We start from the raw sequence: 27,751 nt of genomic DNA, 5'->3' as shown, positions 1-27,751 counted from the left end.
TTACCATTTTAAAATGTTTTCTAAATACTTTTGAAGTCAGTAATAATATTCCCCGTTTAAAAATATTACAATTATGTATGTGAGATTGCTAATAAAAAAATGTAAATATACAAATTGTTTTTATATGTAGGAAAGAATACTTTTGTACAGAATTTAGAATGCTGTGAAAAAAAACATTGCATGCTTTTTGGCTGCACATAATTCTAAGGCTGGAAAGATACCTTTATGCAGTAATTAAAAAATATATAATATTTTGACCATAATATTTATCCAATATATAATATATGGAATCTCAATGTTTACCCTTATTTTTAAAGAGCATCAAGAACGTCTACTTTTTCACATCTTCTCCCGACATTCTCGTATTTTCGCAACATTTCAGTTCTGTTTTGTCGTTTTCAATTTGCTTTCGTCCTTCGTTCGCTTATTGCTTCTGTTTATGTGTAAAGCGTTGGAGTGGGCGGAATGTGTGGGTGGGCGTGGCCGTGCCGGATATTGATGTGTTATATGCGTTGTTGTGACTGCAATATATTTGCCAAATGACTGTTGATGCCTCGATTTCCCCGGCCCCCAAGTCCCCCGGAAAAAAGGGGGGAGGGAGATAAAGGTCCACACACGAGTCTGCGGATGCAGGAGCAATAAAATTTTCGGTTCGCAGGACTCGAGATGGGGAAATAATTGCGGCCCCTGAAAGTGTTGCCATAAAAATGCAAATGCCAAATGCCGCAAAGTTGCGAATGAATCGGGCCCGGGAAACAAATAATAATGAAACCCTCGACAGCGGCAACATAAATCCGTTCTGGCATATATAACAAATGACAAATGAAGAGTTGAAAGGCAAACAAATCGAACAAATGGATAAATAACACACGCTATCCCAACAAATATCCGTTTTGGGACTTTCAAACATTGACGAGTGGAAATTCGAGGCTGGCAATTATTGCTTTGCAGACGATATTATTGTGTTTCACTTCGAAGCTATCAAATCGCCATAAAAAACGTATAGGGAAATCCAATTTTAATCTATGATTAAGTGTGAGGCCAAACGGCAACAGCTTGTCAGGCCAATCGAAAATAAATAATGCTAATATTTCTATAAACGGATTAAAGTTTATGGGACTATGATAGTAAATTTATAAAATTAAAAAAAAAGAAAAAAACGAACTATATTTAAACTTTTTAACGAATATAAATCCCTTTATGTGGCGGATCTATAATACAATTTTGAAGGGCAAAAAGTCTTAAAGACTCTGCAAAGCCATCGTTTCAAAAATTGAAAAAAATAACATTTTAGAGATATATGATGTATGATGTTTTTAGGAACAGTGTAAGCAACATAATTAACTCATAAGTTATTTTCTACCTCAGAAAGTTTGATAAGTTTGTGCATCTCCATCATCATAATCAACTACTTCTACATCTTTTCATTTAGAGCTACTTTATGTGTGTCGTTTGTTTATGCAAAGTTTCTAATTAAGTTTAGAAATCCCATGGATTCAAGTTAGAGTACATATTGAGTCTAAGTTTGCTTTTATTAAGAACGCAATATTTGGTTTATATATCTTCTTACAATTTTATTATATTAAGAATGAAATCTTAGAACTTTGTAATAACCACTTAATCATAACACATATTACACAAACTGCTTTTAGGAAAAAGTATCACTGTAAAAATATCAAAAATTCCCATTTCAAAACTTTAGTTTAGTGTATAGAATATTGCGAGAAGGGCGTATACATATATAGCAGTTTTGCAGCCTTCAGCTGCGCTTTGTTACATAATAGCTAAAACTTTGCCAAAGCGAAGTTTTTGTATCTCAGCTGCGTCCATGTATCCGTATATATTGCATTTGTATCTGGTTCTCAATGTTGCAATCAGGACTTTCTGTATGTGTTTTCTCTCATCTAATTGCAGTTTGAAATTGTTAGGCGGCTTTTGAAGTTTTTAATTGAATTTCGCTCATTGCCCAGACTTGGCTTTAATAGAACAAATTCATGGACATTTCCCATTTATCGTTATCCTTTTTAAGTATTCTTTTTGGAATTTTGTATCCTTTCCAAATATGCCAAAAGCGAAATAATACAACTTTTTGGTCTTTGTGTGTATCAAATAACAATTACTGGGGCAAAGAGGCAACAAAAAAATAGACACAAAAAAACAAATAAGAATATATTTTCTTCTCAAATTTGTTCCCCTTTAGCATATTTATATTTGCCTTGTGCCGTTTGTCCTCGTCTTGAGTTGTCCTTGAGGAAAGCTTACCGAGGAAATATGAGAAAATTCGCACAAAGCTTTTCGCAATAATACCCGGGGACTCGAAAAAGACAATCACCTGGTTGTCGAGGGTTAAGTGGGGTTGCATGTGGGCTGACGGGGTTAAGGGCGGCCGAGGGTGGAGTGTTGTTATCATCTGTTTATTGAAATTGCGTATCAAATGTTCGATTTCAATTGAAAAGGTAAGGGAAATCCACACGAAATTGTGTTGGCTTCCAATTCCACAAAGTAAACATGAAAAAAAAATGAAAAATATCAAATAAATGTATACAAATTATTACTAATAACTAACTCTAGTCATTTAAAACTAAAACTTAAAACATATTTAACAAAGACCTTCTTTGGTTTTACATTGTAAAGCACAAGAAAATAATACTCTTTAAGAAATTTGAATGCTTATTTCTTTTGACACATATTTAATTTACAAAAAAATGTACATAGAAATTATCAATGCAAAGCTAATTGCAAAACACAATGTTACAAAAAATAACAGAGAAAAAGAAAATATATATTTTGTTAGAGAATGAATTTAAACAAGTGTTTTGTTTTTGGTCCACGATAAATAGCGGCTATATTAAGCAGTCTTCATTTTTCATTCACAGAAATTTTATTAATGAAATGTGCTGTGCTCAAGAAATTCAGTCATTGCAAACCAGTCAAAAGTGACAGGCTTAACGCCTTCTTCCAAAAAACTCAAAATGCAACTGTTTACTATTGCCTGCCTAGTTTATTCCTATTTGGTTGTGTTTTGGCTCTAAAAAATCGTAATAAAATAGAAAAATAATTCCCATCTTGGGACTTCGTACTAAACTCTGCTTTTTTAATCTTTTATCGACCTGTGGTGCTAAATTTCGTGCTAATTACAAAAATCGTTTATATACACATAACTGTGCAAATAAGTGGATGTTCATCAGCAGGAACGTTCTTCAGCAACATAAAAGACACCGAAGCTAAATGCAAAAAGTAATATTACAGATTATATATAAGAGACAATAAAAAATGCATCAGGAATGTGAAAACAATTTTCTATTGCTAATGTTATTTTTACCGGTCTTAATTATATTAGTTGCATATCAACGACAAATTGTTAAGTGTTATAGTTTTTTAGTCGTTCGATTTGGGTAGATATAGAAGATATAGATTTGTGTCTTGTTTCAGAAAAAAATCAAAATGCATATATTTTTATTTACCTGCTTAATTTGTTCCGCTCTTGGTTATGTTTTGGCTCTAAAAGATCGTAAGTACTTTAAAGAAAGCCATACTTTTTGTAATGTATAATTGAAATTAACAAATTTCTATGTATTAGCATATAATTTAAATTAACAAATTTCTATGTTTTAGCAATATGCGATGATGAGGTATATGGCGTCGGAGCGTGTAATGCTTTAATTGAGCGAATTAGCTACAGAATTCGTGGAAACCAATGTGCATCGAGGCACTTTGCAGGCTGTGATACCGTAGGAACTGTTTTCAAGAGCATTAAGGAATGCGAAGATACATGCAAAGAGTAATACTATTGGTGGTATACAAATATTCACTGAGAAATGGTTAAACAGGTCTACAAAACATGGTTACAACATACATTGACACAAATAAAATATGTCTTTAAATTCTAATATAAGTTCTATACATTATCAACACAAGTGTAGAAAATGTCAATAAGTCGCAGATGTTATATCAATAATAACAAATAATTTTGCAGTGCGTTGATCTTGAAGTCCAAATAATAATTGTATCTCTTACTTCAGAAAAAACACAAAATTATAATTTTTCCATTGTTTGGTTAGTTTTTTAAATTTATGGAGATAACTTGGCACTAAAAGACAGTGAGTCTTTGTATTTTTAAAAATGTTCTTTGAATAATTTCATGATTTTATTTTTAAATTTAGCAATCAACGAAAAGAGATTGTAACAGTTTGCCAAAACTTTTCCTATTTGCCAGGAAGTCGTTAAGACATCAACAACGTCGCTCCTTTTGGTCCTTTTGCACCGCTTCGAACAGCCGTTTAGCCCTTTCTGTATTCATATTTCTTTTTTTTAGAAAACTTATGCCCAGGGCCAAACTAAAGCCATGAAAGCATAATGACAGCCCCGACGACAAGTGCGCGTAATGGCTGAATAAGAACAAAGTTGAAGAGTGGCAGAAATTGAAGCAGGACGAAGGAAGGACAAAGGAGCTGCGAATAAAACTTGGTAGACAATTAGCAATGGGAGCAAATGCGGATTTCTAGGATTCCAGTCTGGTATTTAGCTAAACAGGGACATTTTGTTGACTTATAAATGTTTGTTGTTTTATAAATTATTTAACCAATGTTCAAAAGAAGTCAACTTTTTATGGGAAACTCTGGAAGTTCACGCATGGCAAATCTGTCTTTATTTTGCAAAGCTAATTATCGTGAGGACTAGAACCGATTTAATAAGCAACCCTAATGCAATCCATTTTTTCCGGGAATTCGATTCTTGCGTAGCTAAATGCATAGAATAACAAACATGTAGCTAACATGTAGCCAGGATTATAATGAACTGATGTTGTAAGGGGCACTTTAATTAGGTTAACAGTTTTTCTGAATTTCACTGAATTTTGGCATCACTAGCTAAATGAATTCAATATAATGCTCCCCGAACCAAACCTTAAAATTTATTTATGTTAAAATTACTACAAGTGTAATTTACGTTTCCACCTCTTTATATTTACCATAAAATTGCATTTTTAAAAATGCATGCCTTCAACCCGGAATTGATTTAGTCATTTAGTGGGAAGCAAAATGAGGTCCAGAATAAATTATCGTAATGTCTAAACCGAATTAATTAGCAACTGTTATGCAAAAAGTTATATAAAGTAGGTTGGATGTTAGTTATTTCAACTCAGCTGAAGGAAGTGAATCATTTTCCAAAAATGAAATCGATTACCATAGCTCTTTTATTAATAACCATTATTGGTTTTTCCTTGGCTTCAGACACTCGTAAGTTTTTTTTTTGTCATCAAGCTTTTTAATACATTTACATTATTTAGCCGACTGCCATGACCGTCGAAATGAGCTGCACCCACAATGCTCATCCCGAATCAGCGACTTGTACTTGTTACAAAAAAACTAAATAATATTGTAAAGAAAACATTAATTAGGATTGTATTTTTTCTAAATTTTGTATTCATGGTTAATCGTTAAAAAATGCATGCCCCCAATCCGGAATTGATTTTGTCATTTAGTTGGAAGCAAAATGAGGTCCAGAATAAATGACTCAACCGAATCAATTAGCAACCGTTATACAAAAAATTATATAAAAACCTACTCCCTAAATGTGTTGGATGTTAGTAATTTCAACTCAGCTGAAGGAAGTGAATCATTTCCTAAAAATGAATTCGATTACTATAGCTTTTTTATTAATAACCATTATTGTTTTTACCATGGGCTTAAAACATCGTAAGTTTTTTTTGTATTAAAACTTTTAAATGTATTTAAATGTATCTCTTAGCCATCTGCGGTCGTCGTCCGGCTGATGGCTTCCTCATATGCAATAAGGGAGGCCGTGGAGGATTTGTATATAAGCTCAAAACGAATACATGTGAATCCCATCCTATCTGTTCTGGGGAAATCAGCAATTATTTCACGGATATCGCTGCTTGCGAAGCAAAGTGCAAGGAATAAGAAAATAATAAATATATTGACATATCCACAGTACCACAAGGGCCTATGTATACCATACTATAAACACATACACAAATAGCGTGTATCCAGATTCAATAGAAGCCGAAAAGTCTCTCAGAACATTTCTAAAGTTCACCCGATATCCAGAAAGCTCGAGACCAAGACTTGAAAAACCTTATACTAATAGGTCGCTGTGCCTCACTTTAATAATTGCTTTTTATTATAATAAATCTTACTTGTTTTTGCACACGACTTAAACCATCGTGAACCTCTTTATTTTCTTACTTAACGTTAAAATACATTTCTTTCATTTAGCCACCTGCGCTGACTTAAATGAAGACGTCGTTTGAAAAAAAGGCGGAAAAGGATACGTCTATCGGGTCGAATCAAACGAATGTGTTTGTCATCCTTACTGTAGAGGAAGATCCAATTTTTTCCATGCCCTCGATTCTTGCGTAGCTGAATGCATAGAATAACAAACCAGTACATGTAAGTCTAGCCAGGGTTACAATAAACTGAGTAATGTTGAAAACTTTAATTAGGTTCGTATTTTTTTCTCAACTTCACTGAATATAAAAAAATTAGCGCGACCAAAAATACATGCCCTCAGTCCGGAATTTATTTTATTTTATTTGGTTGAAAATTTAATTTTAATACAGATGCGAATGGAACTGTATCTTTATTTTAAGTGGGAAGCAAAATAAAACACAATGAGGTCCAGAATAAATTATCGTAATGACTAAACCGAATTAATTAGCAACTGTTATGCAAAAAATTATATAAAAACCTACTCCCCAAATGTGTTGGATGTTAGTAATTTCAACTCAGCTGAAGGAAGTGAATCATTTCCTAAAAATGAAATCGATTACTATAGCTTTTTTATTAATAAACATAATTGGAGTTACCTTGGGGTTAAAAGATCGTAAGATTTTTTATGTTTGTAATTATGCTTTTTAATACATTTACCTAATTTAGCCATCTGCGGTTTACGTCCGGGTGAAGGTTTCTTCATATGCAAGAGGGGAGGCCATGGAGGATATGCATATATACCCAAAAATAATACATGTGTATCCAATCCCCACTGTCGGATAGGAAACGGCAATTTTTTCTTGGATCTCGCTGCTTGCGAAGCAAAGTGCAAGGAATAATAAAATAATTAATATTTATACCCGTTACTCGTAGAGTAAAAGGGTATATTGTATTCGTGCAAAAGTATGTAACAGCTAGAAGGAAGCGTTTCCGACCCTATAAAGTATATATATTCTTGATCAGGATCACTAGCCGAGTCGATATAGCCATGTCCGTCTGTCCGTCTGTCCGTCTGTCTGTCCGTCTGTCTGTCTGTCTGTCTGTCCGTATGAACGCTGAGATCTCGGAAACTATAAAAGCTAGAAGATTGGCATTTTGCATGTAGATTTAAGAAGTTCCTACGCAGCGCAAGTTTGTTTCAAAATGGTGCCACGCCCCCTTTAACGCCCACAATCGCTTATATACGATTTTAAAAATTAAAATATTTCGGAAAAGTAAAAATGCAGTTTTATTGTGTTTATCAATACCTATCGAAATGTAGGAGAAATTTTTCAAATCGGACCATTCGTTAAAAAGTTATGCGTGATCAAAGTTTCTATCTCCATCTCCCTCGCACTCCCTTTACCTGAGTAACGGGTATATGATAGTCGGGGCACCCGACTATAGCGTTCTCTCTTGTTTTTTCCTCTTTTTATGTATATTTTATTTAAATCTTTTAGTTAACTGATTTCGTATTGGATACGCTCTTAAAATTGAACTTTAAGAAATGCATGCCGTCAATCCGGAATTGATTTGTCATTTTAGTGCGAAGCAAAATGAGGTCCAGAATAAATTATCATAATGACTAAACCGAATTAATTAGCAACTGTTATGCAAAAACTTTTATAAAAAGCTTATCCCCATATGTATTGGATGTTAGTTATTTCAACTCAGCTGAAGGAAGTGAATAATATTCTAACAATGAAATCGATTACCATAGCTCTTTTATTAATAGCCATAATTGGAGTTACCTTGGGGTTAAAAGATCGTAAGTTTTTTGTTAACTTAGCTTTTAAATGCTAAATGTTTTTTATCATTTAGCCGTCTGCGGTAAACCTGAGGGTGGGGACCTCAAATGCACTATGGCACGCATGGGAGGATTTGTATATAATCTCAAAAAGAACACCTGTGAACATCATGCTCGCTGTTGGGGGGGAAACACCAATTATTTCTCGGATCTCGCTGCTTGCGAAAAAAAGTGCAAGGAATAAGAAAATAATACATATGTATATGTATAAACGTACTGTACACCTACTACTATGCCTTATACCATAAACTATACTATAAACACATACACAAATAGCGTGTATCCAGATTCAATAGAAGCCGAAAGTTCTCTCAACTCAAAACTCTAATATTGCTTTTTTATTATTATAAACCTTACTTGGTTTTGCACATGTTTTAAGCCATCGTGAGCCTTACTTAAAGTTAAAATACATTTCTTTCATTTAGCCACCTGTGCTGACTTAAGGGGGGTTTGGTTAATTCGGCCAAAAAAAGGACCATTTTCATGAATTTTTACACGCGATACGGTAATGTCAGATGAATTATTTTATAAGCATATTAAAGTCTAACATTTAAACTACGTTTTTACAAATTATCATGAAAAAAATAAATAAATGAGCCGTTTGCAGCAAAGCTCCGTAGGCGCCTCCAAGAAAAAACGTTTTGCGGTGAACAGCATAACTCGTTACTGGATCATTTGTTTATTAGTTAATATGTTTCTAAAGGTAACTACGTTGAGTTTATTTTTATTAAATTTTTGGTAACGTTTTAAAGTCAAAAACGTGATTTCATCGTAAAAATTCGATACATTTGGTATTATAAAATGAAAAATAATCAGTAAAAAAAAACTCGATGTCGGTACCTGCGGAATTGGGTACAGAAATTGTGTGCAAAATTTCAAAACGATTCGTTTAGTAGATTTTACAGGATCGTGTTCACCGACTTTGAAATTTCAACTTTTCAGGAGAGCGTTTTAAAGTTTTGGACACCGAAAAATCGCATACAAAATGAGCTAACTCACCGAAGTTCAACTGCCCATAACTTCGGAAGTTTTAGTCGGATGAATCTAAATTAAGGTCCACAACAAATTATCGTAATGACTAAACCGAATCAATTAGCAACCGTTATGCTAAAAATTATATAAAAACCTACTCCTCATACGTGTTAGATGTTAGTTATTTCAACTCAGCTGAACGAAGTTAGTAATATTCTAACAATGAAATCGATTACTATCGCTCTAATATTAATAACCATAATGGGCTTTACCATGGGCTTAAAAGATCGTAAGTTTTTTTTGTTAACTAAGCTTTTAAATACTAAATATATTTCATCATTTAGCCATCTGCAGTCTCCCTCTGGCTGAGGGCCTCGTATGCAATAAGAGAGGCCGTGGAGGATTTGTATATAAACTCAAAACGAACACCTGTGAAGATTGGGGTCGCTGTCAGGGGGGACCTAGCAATTATTTCTCGGATCTCGCTGCTTGCGAAGCAAAGTGCAAGGAATAAGAAAATAATGTATATGTATATGCCTACTGTATACCAGCCTTATAAAATACTATAAGCACTTACACACATAGCGAGTATCCAGATTCAATACAAATCAAAAGTTCGTCATCCTGACTATAAAGTTAGATTCAATCTAATAACAAACAAATACATGTCAGTCTAGCTAGGATTATAATAAACTGTCTTATGTTGTAAAGAGAACTTTAATTAGAATTTAAGTTTTTTTTTTGCTTCCCAAGCCAAAAATTAAAATTTATTTATGTTAAAATTACTTCAAGTACAATTTACGTTTTTCACCTCTTTTTATGTATATTTTATTTAAATCTTTTAGTTAACAGATTTCGTATTGGATACGCTCTTAAAATTGCATTTTAAGAAATGCATGCCCTCAATCCGGAATTGATTTAATCATTTAGTGGGAATCAAATTGAGGTCCAGAATAAATTATCATAATGACTAAACCGAATTAATTAGCAACGTTTATGCAAAAAGTTATATAAAAACGCACTCCCCAAATGTGTTGGATGTTAGTTATTTCAACTCAGCTGAAGGAAGTGAATCCTTTCTAAAGATGAAATCGATTACTATCGCTCTTTTATTAATAGCCATAATGGGTTTTAAGCCCAGTCATCAAAGATAGTAAGTTTTTATTTTGCAATTAAGCTTTTAAATACATGTACATCGTTTAGCCAACTGCGGTCGTCGTCCGGGTGATGGCTTGCTCATATGCAATAAGGGAGGCCGTGTAGGATATGTATATAAATCAAAAACGAATACCTGTGAATCCAATCCTCGCTTTTGGGGGGGATTATTTCTCGGAAGCAAAGTGCAAGGAATAAGAAAATAATGCATATAGTGACATATTTACAGTACCCATATATGCCTACTTTTTAAAGAATAAAGTTAAAATAAACAAGATCTTTTTTTTAACAACGAAGGTTCTAAGGTGTACATAACCTTTATTACATAAACTTGTAATTATATATATATTCGAAACAGGAATATAACAAAATTTAGTAATCCTTTACTGAGAAACTGCTTCGTAATTTTTCCATATATATATCATGAATACAGTCACCCAAATACCAAAAGAAATGAATGTATATATTGTAAAGTTGTTTTAATTCATTTTGCTTTTTTTTTACTTTTTTCGTTTATATGTTATTAATTTCCACGACTTATTAGCCAATTTTTTCGAGTATATTGGCGTTGTTTTGAAGGTTCCTTTGCGACAACATTAATTAGATTAAAATGCCTACAAATCATTTTGGAATGGCACCCGAGTGGCAGCCTCCGGATTTCGGAGCCAGTGAGCTCGGTAAGCTTCCACATTATTCACACGCTTCGAGGCGCGCAATTTCCCGTCGTTTTGCAAAATGCAAATTTCGCATGACCAAAACAACACGGAAAATACGGCAAAAAATCGGTACTACGAACACCAAGCAATTTAAAGCAGTGCCGAGCAGGGATGATGCAATCGAAATCAGTCCGAAAATTGCAAAAACAACGGCGGGGTTCCGTCCCGAAACAATTACAGAACTATAAGCCTCCGAAGAATTCGCGCCACAAATAAACAAAAAATGCAAATCGCGCAGGAGTTAAAGGGGGAAAAAACACCAGAGATTGTGGCAGGGGAATCCCCTAGAGATGCCCACGCAAATTGTCCGTTATCAGCTGTGGGATCGACTTTGGTGTTGCCCTGCAATAAGCGGGTCTTAATTGGGTTCTCACACCCAGGAAAGGATATAACCATGTTGCAGGGAGTAATTTCGACTGGATTGAGTGCGTGGAAGCTGGGCGGGGAAAATCTCTGGCCAGCATGAGTAATGCCCCGGGGCGAAAGCTTACGTTAATTACAAAACAAGTCCTTTTTCGTATGGGAACAGTGAGTGGGTTTACTGTGCCCCACAGAACACAACTAAGTCGTCGCAAAATCCCTAATAACAAAATTAATTTGACTTCTTGTGAAATAAGATTAATTGGTTACATGCTAAATAAAAACCATAAGAAGTAAGTTTAAAGGCATACAAAAATTACAGATAATATATTTACAATATACCCATTTCCTTCTTAATTTATTAACATTTATACTCCTATCGAAAATATTCTTATTATTTAATTAAGTTATCAGCAGTCATTCGCAATAGAAAAACAATAAAAAGAACATATTATTATCATGTCTTGTGTCAATCATTTATTGAAATGGTTCCTTGCAAATTGTTTAAGCATTTATGCTGACCTTTTAATTGAATTAATCATGGAATCTCAAGGAAAATAAAGAAACAAATATAAAAACAGCAAAGACATTTTATTTTCTCAGCATTTGCCAGCCGGCAATTAAGCCCAGCAATTACTCACAGCGTCCTGGATTGCAGGGTCCTTCCAGTAACTGACAGGCTGGTAAAGTCCCGGCTGGAGAACCCCGCATAAAGTCGCCGACTCCCCATCTGCTTAGCACATTCAATAAATAAAAAGGGGAATTTCACTTTCAGCTCAACACTTTACCCAGAAACACTTACACTCCTTTCGGGAGGACGCTGTTAAGGCCTGCTTTTTGCCAAATCCAGGCCTTTGTTTTTGCCGCTTTTGTTGGTGTTTGGGTGCCGCAAAATGCCTTAATCATGGCTCGTAAATCTTTGATGTTTCATTTGTGCCAAAACGCTAAGCGATTTTTAAAATGACTGTGGGCTGGTTAAGCCGCAACGCTTCGGGCAGAACCATAAATTATAGGATCAGTATGCGGCAATTTCTTTTGTTACATCACATTAGCGCTACAGCTACAGCTAAAGCTACAGCATCCGAATCAAGCGCGGGGAAAATCTCTCTAAAACTCCCTTTTGCAGTTCCCTAATCGAATTCGATTCAATTTGGCACTGAACAAAAAGTAAAAGTGCACAAGTTTTGCTTGATTTCATCTGCCTTTGGCAAAGGCCAAAAATCGCAAGGCAAGCCAAAGCAAAGCAAATCGATGTGGAAAATGCTGCATAGAGCAGCAAATATCTAGAATAAATTGAATATAAATACGAAATCAAATCGAATTTGATTCGAGTTCCAGGACTCTCTCCGATTCGCCATAGTTGATTGAAAAGGATTATGGCAAGTGGCCTGCCCCAAACCTCATCTTCCACGCCGGCCAAGTGCTGGCGTTGTGGTAATTCCGATCTTTGGTAATTGGCCCTGTGGGGGGAAAGGAAATAAAATCGGCAGCCAACTCGCTGGCGAGTGCTTCAAATTTTTGTGCAGCAGTCTCAGTTTCAGCTGCAGGAGCACTTCAAGTGCATTCCAATTAAGTGCGCAGGGTAACAGTAGCAGCTCATCTACCCGCACTAATTTTCCCGCTTTTCTCGCATTTTCCCCGCTTTTCCCGGATGCCTGGGCTTAATGGGGCAGCCGCAAGTGTCGCTTACGCTTTCGCGGTTGCCAATTTGTGGGCGTACCGACGCAAGTGTGGTCAACTTAATTACGAGTGCTTTAATCGCTTTTTCAACGACCAAAACTAGTTTTAATAGGATTGCAATAGTACCAGTGAATGCTTTGTCAGTTAATAAAAACAATAAGTTGTTGTCTATGGCAGACATTGGACTCTAACCCACTAAAGTTGAAGTGTAAGCTGACTTACATCAAGAGTGTAACATGAAAAATTACGTATACGACCTATTGGACCGATCCTATAAAGAAATAAATAAATAATGTACAAAAAAATAATTGCTTAACAATTATTTGTAAATTTGTTGCTGATCCACTGTATTTTATGTGAAAGCGGACTTACATTAAGCGTGTAAAACCAAAAATTACGTATACGACTTGTTGGACGGATTCCACTTCCTTAATTTTTACCAAATGGGTAAATCGAAAAATATTGAGAGGCACCAAAAATTACTTCGACAGTCTAAGTGGTCTTTTAAAAGAAACAGAACCGAACCCTTTTGTATTATGTTGTGTTTATTAGATAGTTCAAATTAATTGATAATAAACTGATATGTTTTTTTAACCAAATAAAAGCCTTTCACCGTTGGACCATGAAATTAATTAAATTTTTTTCGAAGTTTCAAGTTATCCATTTATTTATTTTTGCCCGCTTGAAAGTTAACCCTTCAAAGTCATATACATATCCTTCGTATCAGGGTCACAGCACCAATCACGTTCACCCCTCAGCAAATGGGAAAGCTCCTTTTTGCCTTTGTCCTGCAGAAATGTGAAAATTGCTTGCCGGCTTGGGCCTTTCAGCCTCGAACGACTGTCAAACGCACTTGGAAGTCGAGTTGGAAAGCCGCCAGTTTTTTGGCTTTTTTAACGTTTCCGTAAAGTTACGCAATCGGAGAAAACTCCGGGCACAAAGTTACAATTGCAGGCGTTGCCTGTGTGGGCGCAGTGGACCAAAGTTGGGGCAACTCTTTGACTGATTAGATGTCCACCGGGGGGACAGTTTCAACTTTAAAGTTGTCCCAGTGGCAAAAACAATGAAAAATTCATTCAAGTGCACTTTGATTTGTCGCTGTTCGAAGCGAAGAGTTTTGTAAAAAGTAGCCAAAAAAGTTTGAAGGAAAAGTGCGGTTACTGATCCCATTCTCTTTTTACATGTGAAACCAGCGAAATTATTTGGCACTCCATAGAGAGATGTAAGTTGAGTAATTGAAGCCGACTAAGTTATATTGTATATTACTTTTAGATGGCGAAACTGTTGCTTGGGACCAATAAAACATGCAGATTTAATATGGACACTCTTCCTAGCAAGAATTTGAGATACAAGACTATTCTCTGAAATAATTTTTTAAGAAAGTAATAGTTAATAGTTTAGTGTATTTTCTCAGATTAAAAGATAGCTAAAACTGCATGTGGAAACATGCAATATATACCAGCTTTTGGGTAAACGCCTTTACATATGATTACTCCCACTCTCCAAAGACAAAGAGAATCGAAAGAAAGATAACAAAGAGGTGATGTATTCGTTAATTCGATGGAACTATTTATAAACATTTTATGAGTTGACTCATTTAAATTCTTGTTTGCCTGTTGTTTGCCTGTTGTTTGCATTTGGCACCCTAATTACCCTTAAGAGATTATTATTTTGAATCATTTGGGTACTGAATGGCCAGGGCGGGGTGTGCAATGCCCCGTGGGCATAGTATTTGACGCTGCCCGCAAGTTTCGATAAAACAAAAAAAAATTTGAGAGGCCTGATAATTGAGCGAGTTAGCCGATAAGCAGCAGCTTACATAGATTTTTATATACGTTTTTTGTTTTATTATTATTTAAAAGATTATTTTAATTTCAAATCATGACAATTGTATTACATTTCTGTAAATTTAAATGGAATTAAATACATATATAACAATGTTTCTTTGAGTGATATTGAAATAATTTGTTTATTTTTTTACTAGACTATTTTGTCAAATTGGCAAATGAAATATTTTTTATCTTCGCAAGGTGAATTATACATTTCGTCGTTTATCAAGGAAGCGCAGTTGCCTTCGGAAGAATTGTGGTGAAGGGCGTTCCACATTAGAAAAGGTGCTAGGTTTCCAGAGGCCACAGATTTATACTGGCCCTTTTCTTGGAGATCGTTAATACCCAGCCAGTACCAATAACCTTCCATAAGTTTCGGTTTGATGACGTCATACTCCTCTTGATTTTGGATGGCCGCCAAATAACCTCCCCTTTGACGACAGTTTACTTCAGCATCAGCCCAATTTTTAGTATCTGCTACAATATTAAAATATCTTGAGCCAATTAGTTGAAATCCTGGCGGAATGAATGGACTTTCAATTTCCTCTCTCTTAGGTGTATCCCTTGGAAACGTGTCTAGCTCTTCCTTTGAATTGCCCAAACTCGCTTCATTTACTTTTTGAATTGCGGTCAATTTCAGCAGGATTTCTTGTAGTATCGCAAGTGTTTCCTTCTGACTTATTTTGATATTGGCCTGGCTTTCTTTTTGATTGTCAATTTCTTGCTGAACGTGACTAATATCATCAATTAAAGGATGAAGTGCTGAAAGACAGAATCCCCCACATTGAATTGGTGCATCCGTCACAACACATCGTTCGTCTTTTTGCAATCTTTTCGTTTTTTTCAGTGTTTCTTTTTGAATTCTTTCGAATTTTTCAAGGTTATCTTTTTGAAACCTTTCTATATTTAATCGAGTTTGTTTTTTAATTTGTTCCAGCTTTCTGAGGGTTTTCATTTGAACAGCGTTTATAATGGCTAGTTGTGCATTTAGATTGCATTCTGGAATATGCATCTGCTGGCGGCTATCGTCAATGGAATGTGCATAAACTCTTTTTTTGAGATTCACAATAGCAAACAGATTGTAGCCTAAAACGGCGTAGAATATACAAATTCCGAAATAATACATTATGAACCGCAAAACCCAACCGATCGCGATGAGAATTGGCCGTCAACTGCCATAAACATATATATTTTTCTTCAAAGAAATCTTCAGAAATTGCTGGTACTCGATGATGTCACCCACCAGTGGGTCACGCCAGTTTTGATTCAGAAGTACTTTTTGTTAAATAAAATAAAGATTTTGGTATATATTTATTAATATTTATTAGTGTTCAGTTAAGACCGAATATTCTCGGAAACAAGGTATTTAATTCCAATAATTAGTTTATTTAGGTCTGTCGCTTGCTAGACGATTGTCGTCAGCGGAGATGACTCACTATTATGCATTGTATTATTGTATTGTATTTTTATTTTTATATTTTCGGGTTGTTTAAATTCCAGTTCCCGGAATTCTAGTTCGCCTGTTGTATACCCTTGAAATTAAAATAACATCGTTTTATTCTTGTAATAAATATTCTAGTCCATACTAATTAATTATATTGGTTTCTGGATATACTTTTATACTTAGCAACATAGTCGCCATCTAAAAGTAATAAATAACAATCTAAAAAAAGAAATGACAACAATGCCTTCAATTTATGCCGACATATAAAACAAGAAAGGAAAGCTAACTTCGGACGGAGCCGAAGTTGATATACCCTTGCAGAATATTCTGTAAATTATATTCTTCAAAATTATTCATATATTCGTATATTCTTAATACTCATAAAAAGTCCTAACTTCCTAACTTTAAAAACACCAAAGTTATGGCATTTCCAATCGTTCAGTTATATGGCAGCTATAGGATATAGTCGGCCGATCCTTATGAAATTTGGTAGGTCGGATTGATTGGCCAAAAATAAAACCCATAGAAAATCCCAACTTGATAACTTTACAAATACCAAAGTTATGGCATTTCCGATCAATCAATTATATGGCGGCTATAGGATATAGTCGTCCGATCCTTATGAAATTCGGTAGGTCGGATTAATTGGCCAAAAATAAAACTCATAGGAAATCCCAACTTCCTAACTTTAAAAACACCAAAGTTATGGCATTTCCGATCGTTCAGTTATATGGCAGCTATATGATATAGTGGCCCGATCCGGCTCGTTCCGACTTATATACTACCTGCAATAGAAAGACAACTTTTGGGAAAGTTTCAAGCAGATAGCTTTAAAACTGAGGGACTAGTTTGCGTAGAAACGGACGGACGGACAGACGGACAGACGGACGGACAGACGGACAGACGGACAGACGGACGGACAGACGGACATGGCTAGATCGACTCTCCTGGTGATGCTGATCAAGAATATATATACTTTATAGGGTCGGAAATGTCTCCTTCACTGCGTTGCAAACTTTTGACTGAAATTATAATACCCTCTGCAAGGGTATAAAAATCTGTAAAAACGTAAGGCCGAAACAACAACAACGGCTGTAAAAGCCAGGCTGTAGTAAAAAGTAGTTTATTTAAGTACCAAAGCGCGAAAAATGTGTGTTTTTTTTAAGAGGAGAGGTCGTAAAGGATCCCTCCTTCGTGTATTTGCATATGTGAAAGTGTGTGAGCTTTCATGTATGTGTCTGTGTGCTTTTCGCTTCTGTTTACTTATTTAAGTCATTTGCAATTTCTGCACTTTTCTTTGCACAGTCAACGCATAAAAAATAACACAGAAATGCAGCTCCAGCTACACAAGTAGAAAGTTTCGTATTGAACATGTTTTATTTTCTTAAGAAATTAAGTACTTATCAATAAAGAAATAATAGTGAAATATTTTCAGATATACACTACCAAGTAATAAATATAAAAAAAACAAGAAAGGAAAGCTAACTTCGGGCGGAGCCGAAGTTGATATACCCTTGCAGAATACTCTGTAAATTATATTCTCCAAAATTATTCAAATGATGCATTCTTAATACTCATAAAAAATCCCAACTTCCTAACTTTAACAACACCAAAGTTATGACATTTCCAATCGTTCAGTTATATGGCAGCTATAGGATATAGTCGGCCGATCCTTATGAAATTTGGTAGGTCGGATTATCTGGCCAAATATAACACCCATAGAAAATGCCAACTTCCTAACTTTACAAACACCAAAGTTATGGCATTTCCGATCAATCAGTTATATGGCAGCTATAGGATATAGTCGGCCGATCCTTATGAAATTCGGCATGTCGGATTGATTAGCCAAATATAAAACCCATAGAAAATCCCAACATTCTAACTTTACAAACACCAAAGTTATGGCATTTCCGATCAATCAGTTATATGGCAGCTATAGGATATAGTCGGCCGATCCTTATGAAATTCGGCATGTCGGATTGATTAGCCAAATTCAAAACCCATAGAAAATCCCAACTTCCTAACTTTACAAACACCAAAGTTATGGCATTTCCGATCGTTCAGTTATATGGCAGCTATAGGATATAGTCGGCCGATCCCGGCCGTTCCGACTTATATACTGCGTGCAAAGGAAAGAAGGGTGTGTGCAAAGTTTCAATCCGATAGCTTTAAAACTGAGAGACTAGTTTGCGTAGAAACAGACAGACGGACAGACGGACAGACGGACATGGCTATATCAACTCAGGAGGTGATCCTGATCAAGAATATATATACTTTATAGGGTCGGAGATGTCTCCTTCACTGCGTTGCACACTTTTGACCAAAATTATAATACCCTCTGCAAGGGTATAAAAATTTTAAAAAGACAAATCCCTTAAATAATAATTTAATTTCAAATTCAAAACTTGTTTTACTTGGCTAGTCCTACAGTTAAATCGGTAAAAACATTTAATTAAAATAGTGCATGCATGAAACTATATATTTGTATCATTTTTCCGCAGTGTATAATGCGTAAATGTGTGTTCATATGAATTCCCTTTATAACTGACAAACTTCGCAGGCAACTTTTGCAATTACTAAACTCACACACATGCATGGACTCAGACACATGGTAAATTGTACTATTTAATTTGGTTAGAGCGACTCTTTCACGGCCGACAGCTCAGATCAAGATGGCTGCTTTCGGGAGAAAGCTCTTTCTCTTTGGCACCCTTCTCCGCTTCCTGTGTATTGGCAATCGGGGAATGGGATAAGGGTGGCGGAAGCGGAAGGAAGCACGAGCAGATTGGCCCCTGGCGGATTGTGCCCACTAAAATGCTATTTTTCACTCTATTCGAGCGGAAGTTGAGCGACAGCAGCACGCCCAAAAAGCAGCGACAGCAGAAGAATCAAGCAGCTCAACAGAAAGGAGAAAGTACCCACTGCGGAATCAGAAACAGCCACCGGATGTTTAGCATGCACTCAGATAAAAACAGCGACCCAAGAAAAATCGCGCATACCAAGGCCCGTTTTGTGGTCCAAAAATTAGGTTTCAAACTGAAAAAAACGTGTGGAATTTTAAGGTTGAAAACATACTTTTAGTTTATCACTAGACAAAACACATTTCTTTATTATTAAACTTTATCTTCAATTGAAATATAGCGGTTCCATCTGAGATTTATTTGGAAATGCCGACCTTAGAAAATCTTTAGTACTTTTCAAATCATTTATCACTTATACAAAGTTTAAGCTTATATATTTTCTTTGCAATTTAGATAGCTAAGTGGCTTGTATTAAAAGAAAAAAATTAATTTTAAATTATTTTGTATGTGTTTAGTTTATTGAGCCTTAATCAATTACACTCATACGCACTGTAGCCTTTCATGTTTTCAATATATGTTCTGTACTTTTATAGTACTACCTTGAAATATAAAAAATATTAAAGCAAATACGTAATTTATGTAGAAAATGATAATGTCATAATTCATCAATCATAATTTGATACAAAATCAATTACACTTTTTCTCCAAGTACATGAAAGCACGCCCACAGTCAACATCGCCGAAAACAAGGACAACAAAGTGCACACACAAGCTGTTGAGGCAGGATCAGAGAAATGCAGAGCCAGGACGAAAAGGAAGTCCAAACGCCGCCGAGGCGACAACAATTGTGCATTTGAATGCCGTTCGGGGCCCTCGTGCAAGACAGCATATTTCGCTGTGGGTTTTTGCTAGGCATCAAAAAAAAACAAAACTATGCCAAAAACAAAACAAAAATCAAGAAAACTGAGGCACACATAAAAATGTCAACACATTCAGATTTTCAGAGTTCACTGGTGCTAAAAACTGTGGAAGTTGTGGCCGTAAACGTAGAGTATTTCACGATAAATGGGAAATTTAAATAAAACTTAATTCCTGAGAAGATTTTCGAGGAGTTATTGCTAAAGCTAAGTAATCATGACAATTTAAAATTTTTAAATTAATATTTAATAACTGCCAAAATATAATTAATAATATATTTATTTTAAGGAGGACATAAAGGGAATATCCATTTATATCTATAATCTTTATAAATCAAGATCAAGTTAAACACAATTTTCCCTTCTGTTTTATTAAAGCTTTCTCTAATTGCCCTTGCTTTCAAATACCAACATTGCTGTGCTCATTTTGGGACATTTTGTGGCCAAATTAATAAGGAAGGCACCTGTCCAGGCCAAAGGACGAGGCCCTAAGGACACGCACGTAAAGCACATAAAAAATTGCGTAAGTTATTAAAAACAAACACTCCGGAGGTGGAACAAAAGAAAAACTACGCACACGCGCACTTTTTTATGGCCAACCATTCGGAGGAGAATAAAACGAAGGACGCAGGACTTAGCCGCTTTTGCCCACATTTTGGCCAGCGGCCAAAACACACATCAATGGGATGTAATCTCTTGGAGCGCCAGGCTAAGCTGGTGGATTAACAAGGGTTAAAAGGGAGTTTAGTGGAATTAATGAGCGTAAGCAAGTTTAAGTAAAGTAAAGAAAGGGGTTTTTGGTAATTAAAATCGTAACATTTTTCTGCATTTTACAATCAACTTAAAAAAACTAAGATAAATCAAACATATATCGAAAGCTAGGTATATTTTTATCAAGTTTGTATTTGTATTAAAGAAAAGATTCCAGTATTGAATCACTGGTATTTCCATATAAATTCCAGAAACAAGGTGTTTGTTGCCTGAATAAAGTTGTGTATAAATGATTAAACAACACGGATTTTCTATATCCTAGGGGAAATGTCCATATAGCCAAGCTAAGTATATGGACAGATTTTAAATGGGGGAATTCCACCCGACTCTGCATGGATTGCATAGCAGCTGTCTATTCCCAAACAGGAAGCAGGCAACAGCAAGAAAATCATCTGAAATAAAAAGCCCCAAGGTGGAAGAAGAAGCTGCAATTTTCAGCGCACATTTCAGATGCGTTCGCATCCGCCGCTCTGGAATTTCCCACAGCGACCACCCACTCCGTCCACCACCCCCCGAAAACCCCCTCCCATGCCTGAAGCCTGCCAAGTCATGTTTGCATGACGAAGTTTTCCTCAACCCATTTGGGCTAATATTTTAAGTTGGGCGAAACTGCCAGTGATTTGTAACCTTTGATGACTTGGCGGGTTAGGCGAACTGCGGGGGCTAAACAGGGGTGAAGAGGGAGTCAGAGAGCAGCAGTTGGTAGTCGGAAATTAGCGCTAATCTTTGTAATTCCAACAGTATTAAGGATGGCTCTCAAGTGGTTACAAACAGGGGAAAAACGGGAATAATTGTTAAAGCAGCTGAGCTGCCAATTCCAGTCAGTTAAAGCTTACTCAATCCTAGATTGACCCTACGCACAACTTAACTTTTAGCCGAAATTACAAAACCCTCTGCAAGAATATAAAAATGACAACAAATAGACAGAAAAATACATTTTGAGAACTTAAATTTCAAATCTTGACTTCAATACAGACTTTGAGAGAATTGCCACTTTGAAATCGTGAGAAAAGATACGGGCTTAAAAGTGCAGTTTTTGAACACTTTTCTGCAAAAGCCATTTTTCGAAAATTTGGAAAAAATGTAAAAATGACGACAAAGTGAGTATACAGTTTTTTAGAGAATTAAACCACGATCATTTAGATGTAAGCCACTTTGGAATCGGATGTCTGCAAGAAAAGTTATGGGCTTAGAAGTGCAGGTTTTAGGTCACTTTTCTGCAAGGCCATTTTTCGAAAATTTGGAAAGGGGTAACACTGTAAAAATGACGAAAAATCGACCCAAAATTACAAACCAAACTGAGTATACAGTTTTTTAGAGAATTAAACCACGATCATTTAGATGTAAGCCACTTTGGAATCGGATGTCTGCAAGAAAAGTTATGGACTTAGAAGTGCAGGTTTTGGGTCACTTTTCTGCAAGGCCATTTTTTGAAAATTTGGAAAGGGGTAACACTGTAAAAATGATGAAAAATCGACCCAAAATTACAAACCAAACTGAGTATACAGTTTTTTAGAGAATTAAACCACAATCATTTAGATGTAAGCCACTTTGGAATCGGGTGTCTGCAAAAAAAGTTATGGACTTAGAAGTGCAGGTTTTAGGTCACTTTTCTGCAAGGCCATTTTTTGAAAATTTGGAAAGGGGTAAAAATGACGAAAAATCGACCCAAAATTACAAACCAAACTGAGTATACAGTTTTTTAGAGAATTAAACCACAATCATTTAGATGTAAGCCACTTTGGAATCGGGTGTCTGCAAGAAAAGTTATGGACTTAGAAGTGCAGGTTTTAGGTCACTTTTCTGCAAAGCCATTTTTTGAAAATTTGGAAAGGGAAAGGGGCTTATATCATGAAAATTAAAAAAAAATCGATCCAATGATATAAACCAAGATGAAGACACAGAAGATAACTAAAGTAAACAACAGCCGCCAAAAAATAATTCACAGTTCTGTTTTTCGAACGCCTTCTGTTGCTGTCCTTTGATGAAAAACCGGACAAGGCATATGCCTCTTGGCCACCCTCTGTTTTCCCATTTTCCTGCCGATTGTTGCCTGGCACATGGGACCACACAGCAGACTCCTAACTTGGAATATCTGGTCACTTCTGCACCGACAATGCGTTCGGCTCAGGGACGTTTAACTCTTTGGTTATCCGTTTTAACACCAGGGTATAGATTGTCTACAAGGGTATGATAAGTTTCTTGGGGTTAAAGAGCTCTTAGGGGTCAGACAAAATATATTACATAGAACAGATATTACATGGCATTCGATTTTTTCTTTCCAAACCATATTATTTATTTCGTAAGAAAGTGATTTACTGCCAAATGTAGCTGCCTTAAAGTGAAATCTGCAAAATGAAAATTGTTTTTTGTAAATTTAATTTATAAACGCTCAAACTAGGGCCTTAAATATAAAATAATTGCAATAACCAGTTTAAATGTAAAACCTTGAGGATACAAACTAGTCTAAATATGTCGGTACAGCTTAAAAAACTTGATGGTATTCATTATTTGGGTTGTGTTCGTTTTGGGAACGGGTTCCTGTCAGGGATAAAGGAAGTTAAAGTGGGCTGCGTGGGTGTTTTTGCGTCAGCTGGTTAAACACACAAATGGTGAATGGAGTCACAAAACAGGAGGAAAACATTGTGCAACCCGAAGAACCAGAAACAGAGAGCCCCAAAAGCCACTCGCATATTTTGGCTCAAGTTAATTTGAGAGTGGGTGAATCTGGGGAGTGCTGAACGTGATGGAGTGCGGGTGGGTTGTGTCGGACTCTGGTCAATGTCGGACACAAAGTTGCCAAGTTGAACTCCCCCATCCGGTCGACGTCGGGCCAAGAAAACACGAAAGTTGATCAAGAACTTTACCTCATCGAGGTGGTGCAACAATGAATTTTCCCTCCCTCGGAAAAATAAAGAACAAAAAATTATTCCAAGACATTTAAGAGCTCTCAAATATGATTTCAAATAATCTTATTAAACTGGGTTTACCCTTACCCCTGATATAAATTTGTGTTTTGATTGTTTAGCATATGATTCTTTTAGAATTTAAAATCAAACAAAATATTATCAACTATACAAACTGGTTTTGATTCTCAAGTGCAATTTGTGAATATTTTTCAAGTGTATTTGACCATTATTTTGCCACGCAATCTTCATAGACAATAACTAATTTTCACCCGGCACACGTCAAAGTTGCCCCATCTCCGTTTTTAGTTTCCGTTCGAGTGGCTCGAAGTTCTTGCGACAACTTTGTGCCAGTTATGTGTATTGGGTGGAGTTTGAGCGCCACTTCGCAGACTCCTTTTAGTCCTGTGGGGTTTTTTATGCCACTCCTTGACTTCCACAGCAAATCTTGAACTTTCGCAAATTGCATTCTTTGTAAGAAGTCAAGATGGCTATGGGCTGCACACGTAATTAGTTGGGGGAAGTTAAGGCAAATTAAACTGATGGCCAGCCACAGAAAGAAAAAAATAAACAAAATCACTATTGGTAAGTTAACTGCTTAAGTGTGAAGAGTCACTTTTAAAATAAAAAACAAGAGAGAACGCTATAGTCGGGTGCCCCGACTATCAGATACCCGTTACTCAGGTAAAGGGAGTGCGAGGGAGATGGAGATAGAAACTTTGATCACGCATAACTTTTTAACGAATGGTCCGATTTGAAACATTTCTTCTACATTTCTATAGGTATTGATAAACACAATAAAACTGCATTTTTACTTTTCCGAAATATTTAAATTTTTAAAATCGTATATAAGCGATTGTGGGCGTTAAAGGGGGCGTGGCACCTTTTTGAAACAAACTTGCGCTGCGTAGGAACTCCTAGAATCTGCATGCAAAATGCCAATCTTCTAGCTTTTATAGTTTCCGAGATCTCAGCGTTCATACGGACGGACAGACAGACGGACAGACGGACAGACAGACAGACGGACAGACGGACATGGCTATATCGACTCGGCTAGTGACCCTGATCAAGAATATATATACTTTATAGGGTCGGAAACGCTTCCTTCTAGCTGTTACATACTTTTGCACGAATACAATATACCCTTTTACTCTACGAGTAACGGGTATAATAATATCTATGAGTTATTTTTAAGTTTGATAAATATATATTCTCATTCATTAAAATCAATAAAGATTTGTTTCACCCGCTTTTATTATTTTTGTATATCTTCCACGCCATTTCTTATCTAAAAAGCAATAAAGGAATATTTAATAAAAAAGTTTCTACTGTTTTCCCAAAATTTCCAAGGTAACTGCTAATGCCAAAGGTCAGAGGCCCTGAAATCTCGGTTTAAGCTTTGACAGTCCCTTTGAGAGCCACATTTTACAGTTGGCCAAGTTGAAAGGTCCGTCCACCATGCCCTCCATCCATCAGCCCACCATCCACTACATCACCTCCATCACCTCCATCACCGCCCTTCAATCATGTTCGAACGCCTGCTGACAGCTCGCCCACAAATTTCATTCAATTTGCAAAAACACAAAACCGACACCGAACTGAAACTGAAACTGAAACTGAGCCCAGAACGGTCTCATTTTCCAAAACAGAAGTGTGGGCTGGGTCAAATTGATGAACATGACCGAAGTTGGCCGCTCTTTGCTACTTTTTGCAGCGAAACAAAGGAAGAAAAGCAAACATTTTCATGTTTTTCAAAGTCTTCAATCAAAATGCGTCGGCAAAGTTTTAATGCATGCGCTGCCTCTAAAAAAAAGTAAAAAAAAAACTATAGCGGAGGAAGTTCTTAAGTGACGAAATGAGGAGGCGTTGCAAGCTGGCTCCTGCCGCACAGTTTGATAAATGATGTGTCGAAAATAAATGATTATGCTTTCAGGGGACTCCCCACAAAACTTTTTTTGTTTTACATTCTGCCACTTTTCTACTTCCTTCTTACATTTTGTTAAAATTTCCTTTTATTTTAAGCTGTTCTCTCCGCAAAAGTTGATGTACTATGGGTTCATCTATGTATTTGCATGCCTCATTTGCCATATTGATTTTGTTTATTTTTTTCTTTTCCTTTCGTTTTACATTTCAGGTTTGTTCTTTCTCCTTCAAACGGGCAAGGTGGACGGGGATAATGTACATTTGTTTCCATCAAATTCGGCTTAAGATTTACATTTTTGTTTTGGTAATTTGGGGATGAAAAATTGGGATTAAATGGAGTGCAATACGTTAGCCAACAAAGTCCAGTACAAGAATATTTTAAAGCTTGAACCACAAATTATGAACCTTCAGTAGCTGAAGTCTTTTTTTATATAACTATTTCAGTAGGTAATTAATAGTTTTAATAAAATAATAAAAAAAATAATAGATATAGGAATTGATATTTATAGATGACCCAATAAAAACTGCATTTAAGCTTGTGTAAACAAGTTTTACTGGACCGAGGGTCAACGCTATCAATAAGAATTTTGTAACACAGGTTAGATCAACGCCCTTTACCTTTACTCTGCCGCTAGTCCTTTGGTGACTTCTCCCTCGGCCGCTTGAGTGTTGGACTTATCACCGGAACCTTCGGCGGCGGCCACCAGAGAAGCCGACGATGTCGATGGACGAAGTACAACGCTGTTGTCGCTGCTCTCGCTGCTGGAATCGCCCACATTTAGATCGCTGTTTAGAGACTCGGTGGGCGGAGGAGGAGCCACGGACACCGGAACTGGTGGCACCAAACTTGGAGTCCCTATGCAGATACGTTTTGAGGGCGGCGGGGCTACATGACCCAGTCGGGCGTTGGAGATGGTTGTGCCGGGGGACACGGCCTCAAAGGCCATCAGTTCTCCGAAGTAGACGTGCTGGATCACGGGAAACTTGGAGAGTATCTGTGGATTGTACGGAAAGAGTTAAATAATATAAATCATCATATAATCAATGCTACTGATTAGCGCAAATACTAATAGATAAGGGGCTCACCTCCTTTTGGTACATTTTTACCAGTCCCGCGTTAATTTTAATCCACGAGGGCACGTCCGTGATGCTCCACAGTTGGTTTGAGTGCTCGCCAAAGTGTCCAGTCTTGACCTTGCAGATGTAGTCTATGCAACTGATGAACATGAACTGATCCTTGAAGTCGCTGATGATCTGCTCATCCACAAACTTCGAGGGATCAAAGGGGCTTTTAACTAAAAGATACACATTGAAAAGGGGAATCTCAGGAAAATATTCTTATAGCTCACCGGCCAGCTGCGCACTACCCCAAATGAAGGGCACGAACTGGAAGTCGTCCAGGGACCAAACTCCTTGACTGCCAGCGGGTTCCATGTTGTAGGTGCGCTGCAGTTGTCTGACAAACTCCAGGTATCGATTGAATAGCCTCAGGGCGGCTCCGACAATGTCCTGCTCCTGCAGGATCTCGGCCTTGAAAAGCGAGCACAGAAAGAAGAGGAAGGAGAGCTCGTGACCGGTACCATAGTCTATCCTGGTGGCATTTCCAAAGGATTCCATCAGGTACTGCTCCAGTTCGCTCTGGTATCTCTTTTTGGCGGCGGGCAGCAGCTGCTCCATCAGTTCCGGCAGCTGTTCCCGCATCTCCTGAGCCCAATCCCTATAGGCCTTATTGCCAAAACGCTGAGGCTGCTCCAAAGGAGGATGCTGCTCCACCAACTTCTCCAGGGAGTCAAAGAGGCGCACCAGTTTGAGCAGCATTTCCGACTCGTACATCTCGTCCGTTGTCTTGATCCCCTGGATCGCCGAACTGGTGCCATTTATATAGCCTATCAAATCGTGGTAGGCGCGGGATCTTTGCCAAATTCCCAAATCGCCCAGATTCTGCACTCGCTTCGTGATTGCCGGCAGTTTACCTGCAATAAACTTTAATTAATCCTGTTTGATTCTCTTAACTATTCAGCCAGCACACCTGCTCCTTGAGTATTGGCATCCGCCATGCTTGTAAAATGATTATATCACTTTAATTTAAAGTTTATTTTGTTCTGAAGTTACGTTTTGTTTGTTATTTTGGGTGCATCTTCTTCTTTTTCATTGAGTTGCAACAGTTAACAGATAGCGATGGTAACAGAGGTCTGTTAAATGAAGAGCAACCGCATCGCGATTCATCGATTAATTTGACCACTGCCCTTCCCTAACCGATA

The 27,751-nt window shown here is 36.7% G+C and overlaps 3 protein-coding genes and 5 long non-coding RNA genes across 10 annotated transcripts; 6 read left to right on the top strand and 2 right to left on the bottom strand.

Annotated features, from left to right (window-relative positions):
- Positions 1 to 1,599: 1,599 nt before the first annotated feature.
- On the bottom strand, positions 1,600 to 27,658 carry LOC108047210 (serine/threonine-protein phosphatase 2A activator). Of its 3 annotated transcripts, none has more exons than XM_017127314.2 (5): positions 27,520 to 27,658; positions 26,840 to 27,463; positions 26,577 to 26,785; positions 26,109 to 26,485; positions 1,600 to 2,486 (listed from the first exon to the last, which is right to left on the bottom strand). In XM_017127314.2, the coding sequence occupies exons 1-4, from the start codon at positions 27,545 to 27,547 to the stop codon at positions 26,111 to 26,113; spliced, it is 1,236 nt and encodes a 411-aa protein (XP_016982803.1). In that variant the 5' UTR covers positions 27,548 to 27,658; the 3' UTR covers positions 1,600 to 2,486; positions 26,109 to 26,110. The 3 variants fall into 3 exon arrangements, with proteins under 3 accessions (XP_016982803.1, XP_016982804.1, XP_016982802.1); XM_017127315.2 differs by lacking the exon at positions 1,600 to 2,486 and adding an exon at positions 16,056 to 16,260; XM_017127313.2 differs by lacking the exon at positions 1,600 to 2,486 and having other exon boundaries at positions 26,020 to 26,485.
- On the top strand, positions 3,400 to 4,041 carry LOC108047213 (kunitz-type serine protease inhibitor textilinin-3-like). The gene is made up of 2 exons (XM_017127318.2): positions 3,400 to 3,511; positions 3,616 to 4,041. The coding sequence occupies exons 1-2, from the start codon at positions 3,445 to 3,447 to the stop codon at positions 3,783 to 3,785; spliced, it is 237 nt and encodes a 78-aa protein (XP_016982807.1). The 5' UTR covers positions 3,400 to 3,444; the 3' UTR covers positions 3,786 to 4,041.
- Positions 5,109 to 6,179, top strand: LOC108047215. The gene is made up of 3 exons (XR_001769425.1): positions 5,109 to 5,237; positions 5,288 to 5,696; positions 5,749 to 6,179. It is a non-coding gene; the product is annotated as an uncharacterized LOC108047215 (long non-coding RNA).
- On the top strand, positions 6,739 to 7,147 carry LOC108047218. Its single transcript, XR_001769428.1, has 2 exons — positions 6,739 to 6,843; positions 6,897 to 7,147. It is a non-coding gene; the product is annotated as an uncharacterized LOC108047218 (long non-coding RNA).
- LOC108047214 lies at positions 7,642 to 8,344 on the top strand. The gene is made up of 2 exons (XR_006417606.1): positions 7,642 to 7,977; positions 8,031 to 8,344. It is a non-coding gene; the product is annotated as an uncharacterized LOC108047214 (long non-coding RNA).
- Positions 9,143 to 9,773, top strand: LOC108047216. The gene is made up of 2 exons (XR_001769426.2): positions 9,143 to 9,277; positions 9,333 to 9,773. It is a non-coding gene; the product is annotated as an uncharacterized LOC108047216 (long non-coding RNA).
- LOC108047217 lies at positions 9,925 to 10,439 on the top strand. Its single transcript, XR_001769427.2, has 2 exons — positions 9,925 to 10,141; positions 10,192 to 10,439. It is a non-coding gene; the product is annotated as an uncharacterized LOC108047217 (long non-coding RNA).
- Positions 14,631 to 15,884, bottom strand: LOC108047211. Its single transcript, XM_017127316.1, has one exon. It carries the CDS (start codon positions 15,852 to 15,854, stop codon positions 14,880 to 14,882), a length of 975 nt encoding a protein of 324 aa, XP_016982805.1. The 5' UTR covers positions 15,855 to 15,884; the 3' UTR covers positions 14,631 to 14,879.
- Positions 27,659 to 27,751: the final 93 nt, after the last annotated feature.

The sequence above is a fragment of the Drosophila rhopaloa genome, unplaced genomic scaffold, assembly GCF_018152115.1.
Source record: "Drosophila rhopaloa isolate 14029-0021.01 unplaced genomic scaffold, ASM1815211v1 contig_2, whole genome shotgun sequence".
Taxonomy (NCBI): Eukaryota; Metazoa; Arthropoda; class Insecta; order Diptera; family Drosophilidae; genus Drosophila; species Drosophila rhopaloa.
This window is presented reverse-complemented; position numbering and strand designations above follow the sequence as displayed.

Bases quoted from the DNA above. Each gene is read 5' to 3' on its own strand.
- LOC108047213 (XM_017127318.2), top strand. From the start codon at position 3,445: ATGCATATATTTTTATTTACCTGCTTAATTTGTTCCGCTCTTGGTTAT. The intron at 3,512-3,615 runs GTAAGTACTTTA...TCTATGTTTTAG, and splicing joins TGTTTTGGCTCTAAAAGATC to CAATATGCGATGATGAGGTA.
- LOC108047211 (XM_017127316.1), bottom strand. From the start codon at position 15,854: ATGTATTATTTCGGAATTTGTATATTCTACGCCGTTTTAGGCTACAAT.
- LOC108047210 (XM_017127314.2), bottom strand. From the start codon at position 27,547: ATGGCGGATGCCAATACTCAAGGAGCAG. The intron at 26,786-26,839 runs GTGAGCTATAAG...TGTATCTTTTAG, and splicing joins GGGTAGTGCGCAGCTGGCCG to TTAAAAGCCCCTTTGATCCC. The intron at 26,486-26,576 runs GTGAGCCCCTTA...TACAATCCACAG, and splicing joins TAAAAATGTACCAAAAGGAG to ATACTCTCCAAGTTTCCCGT.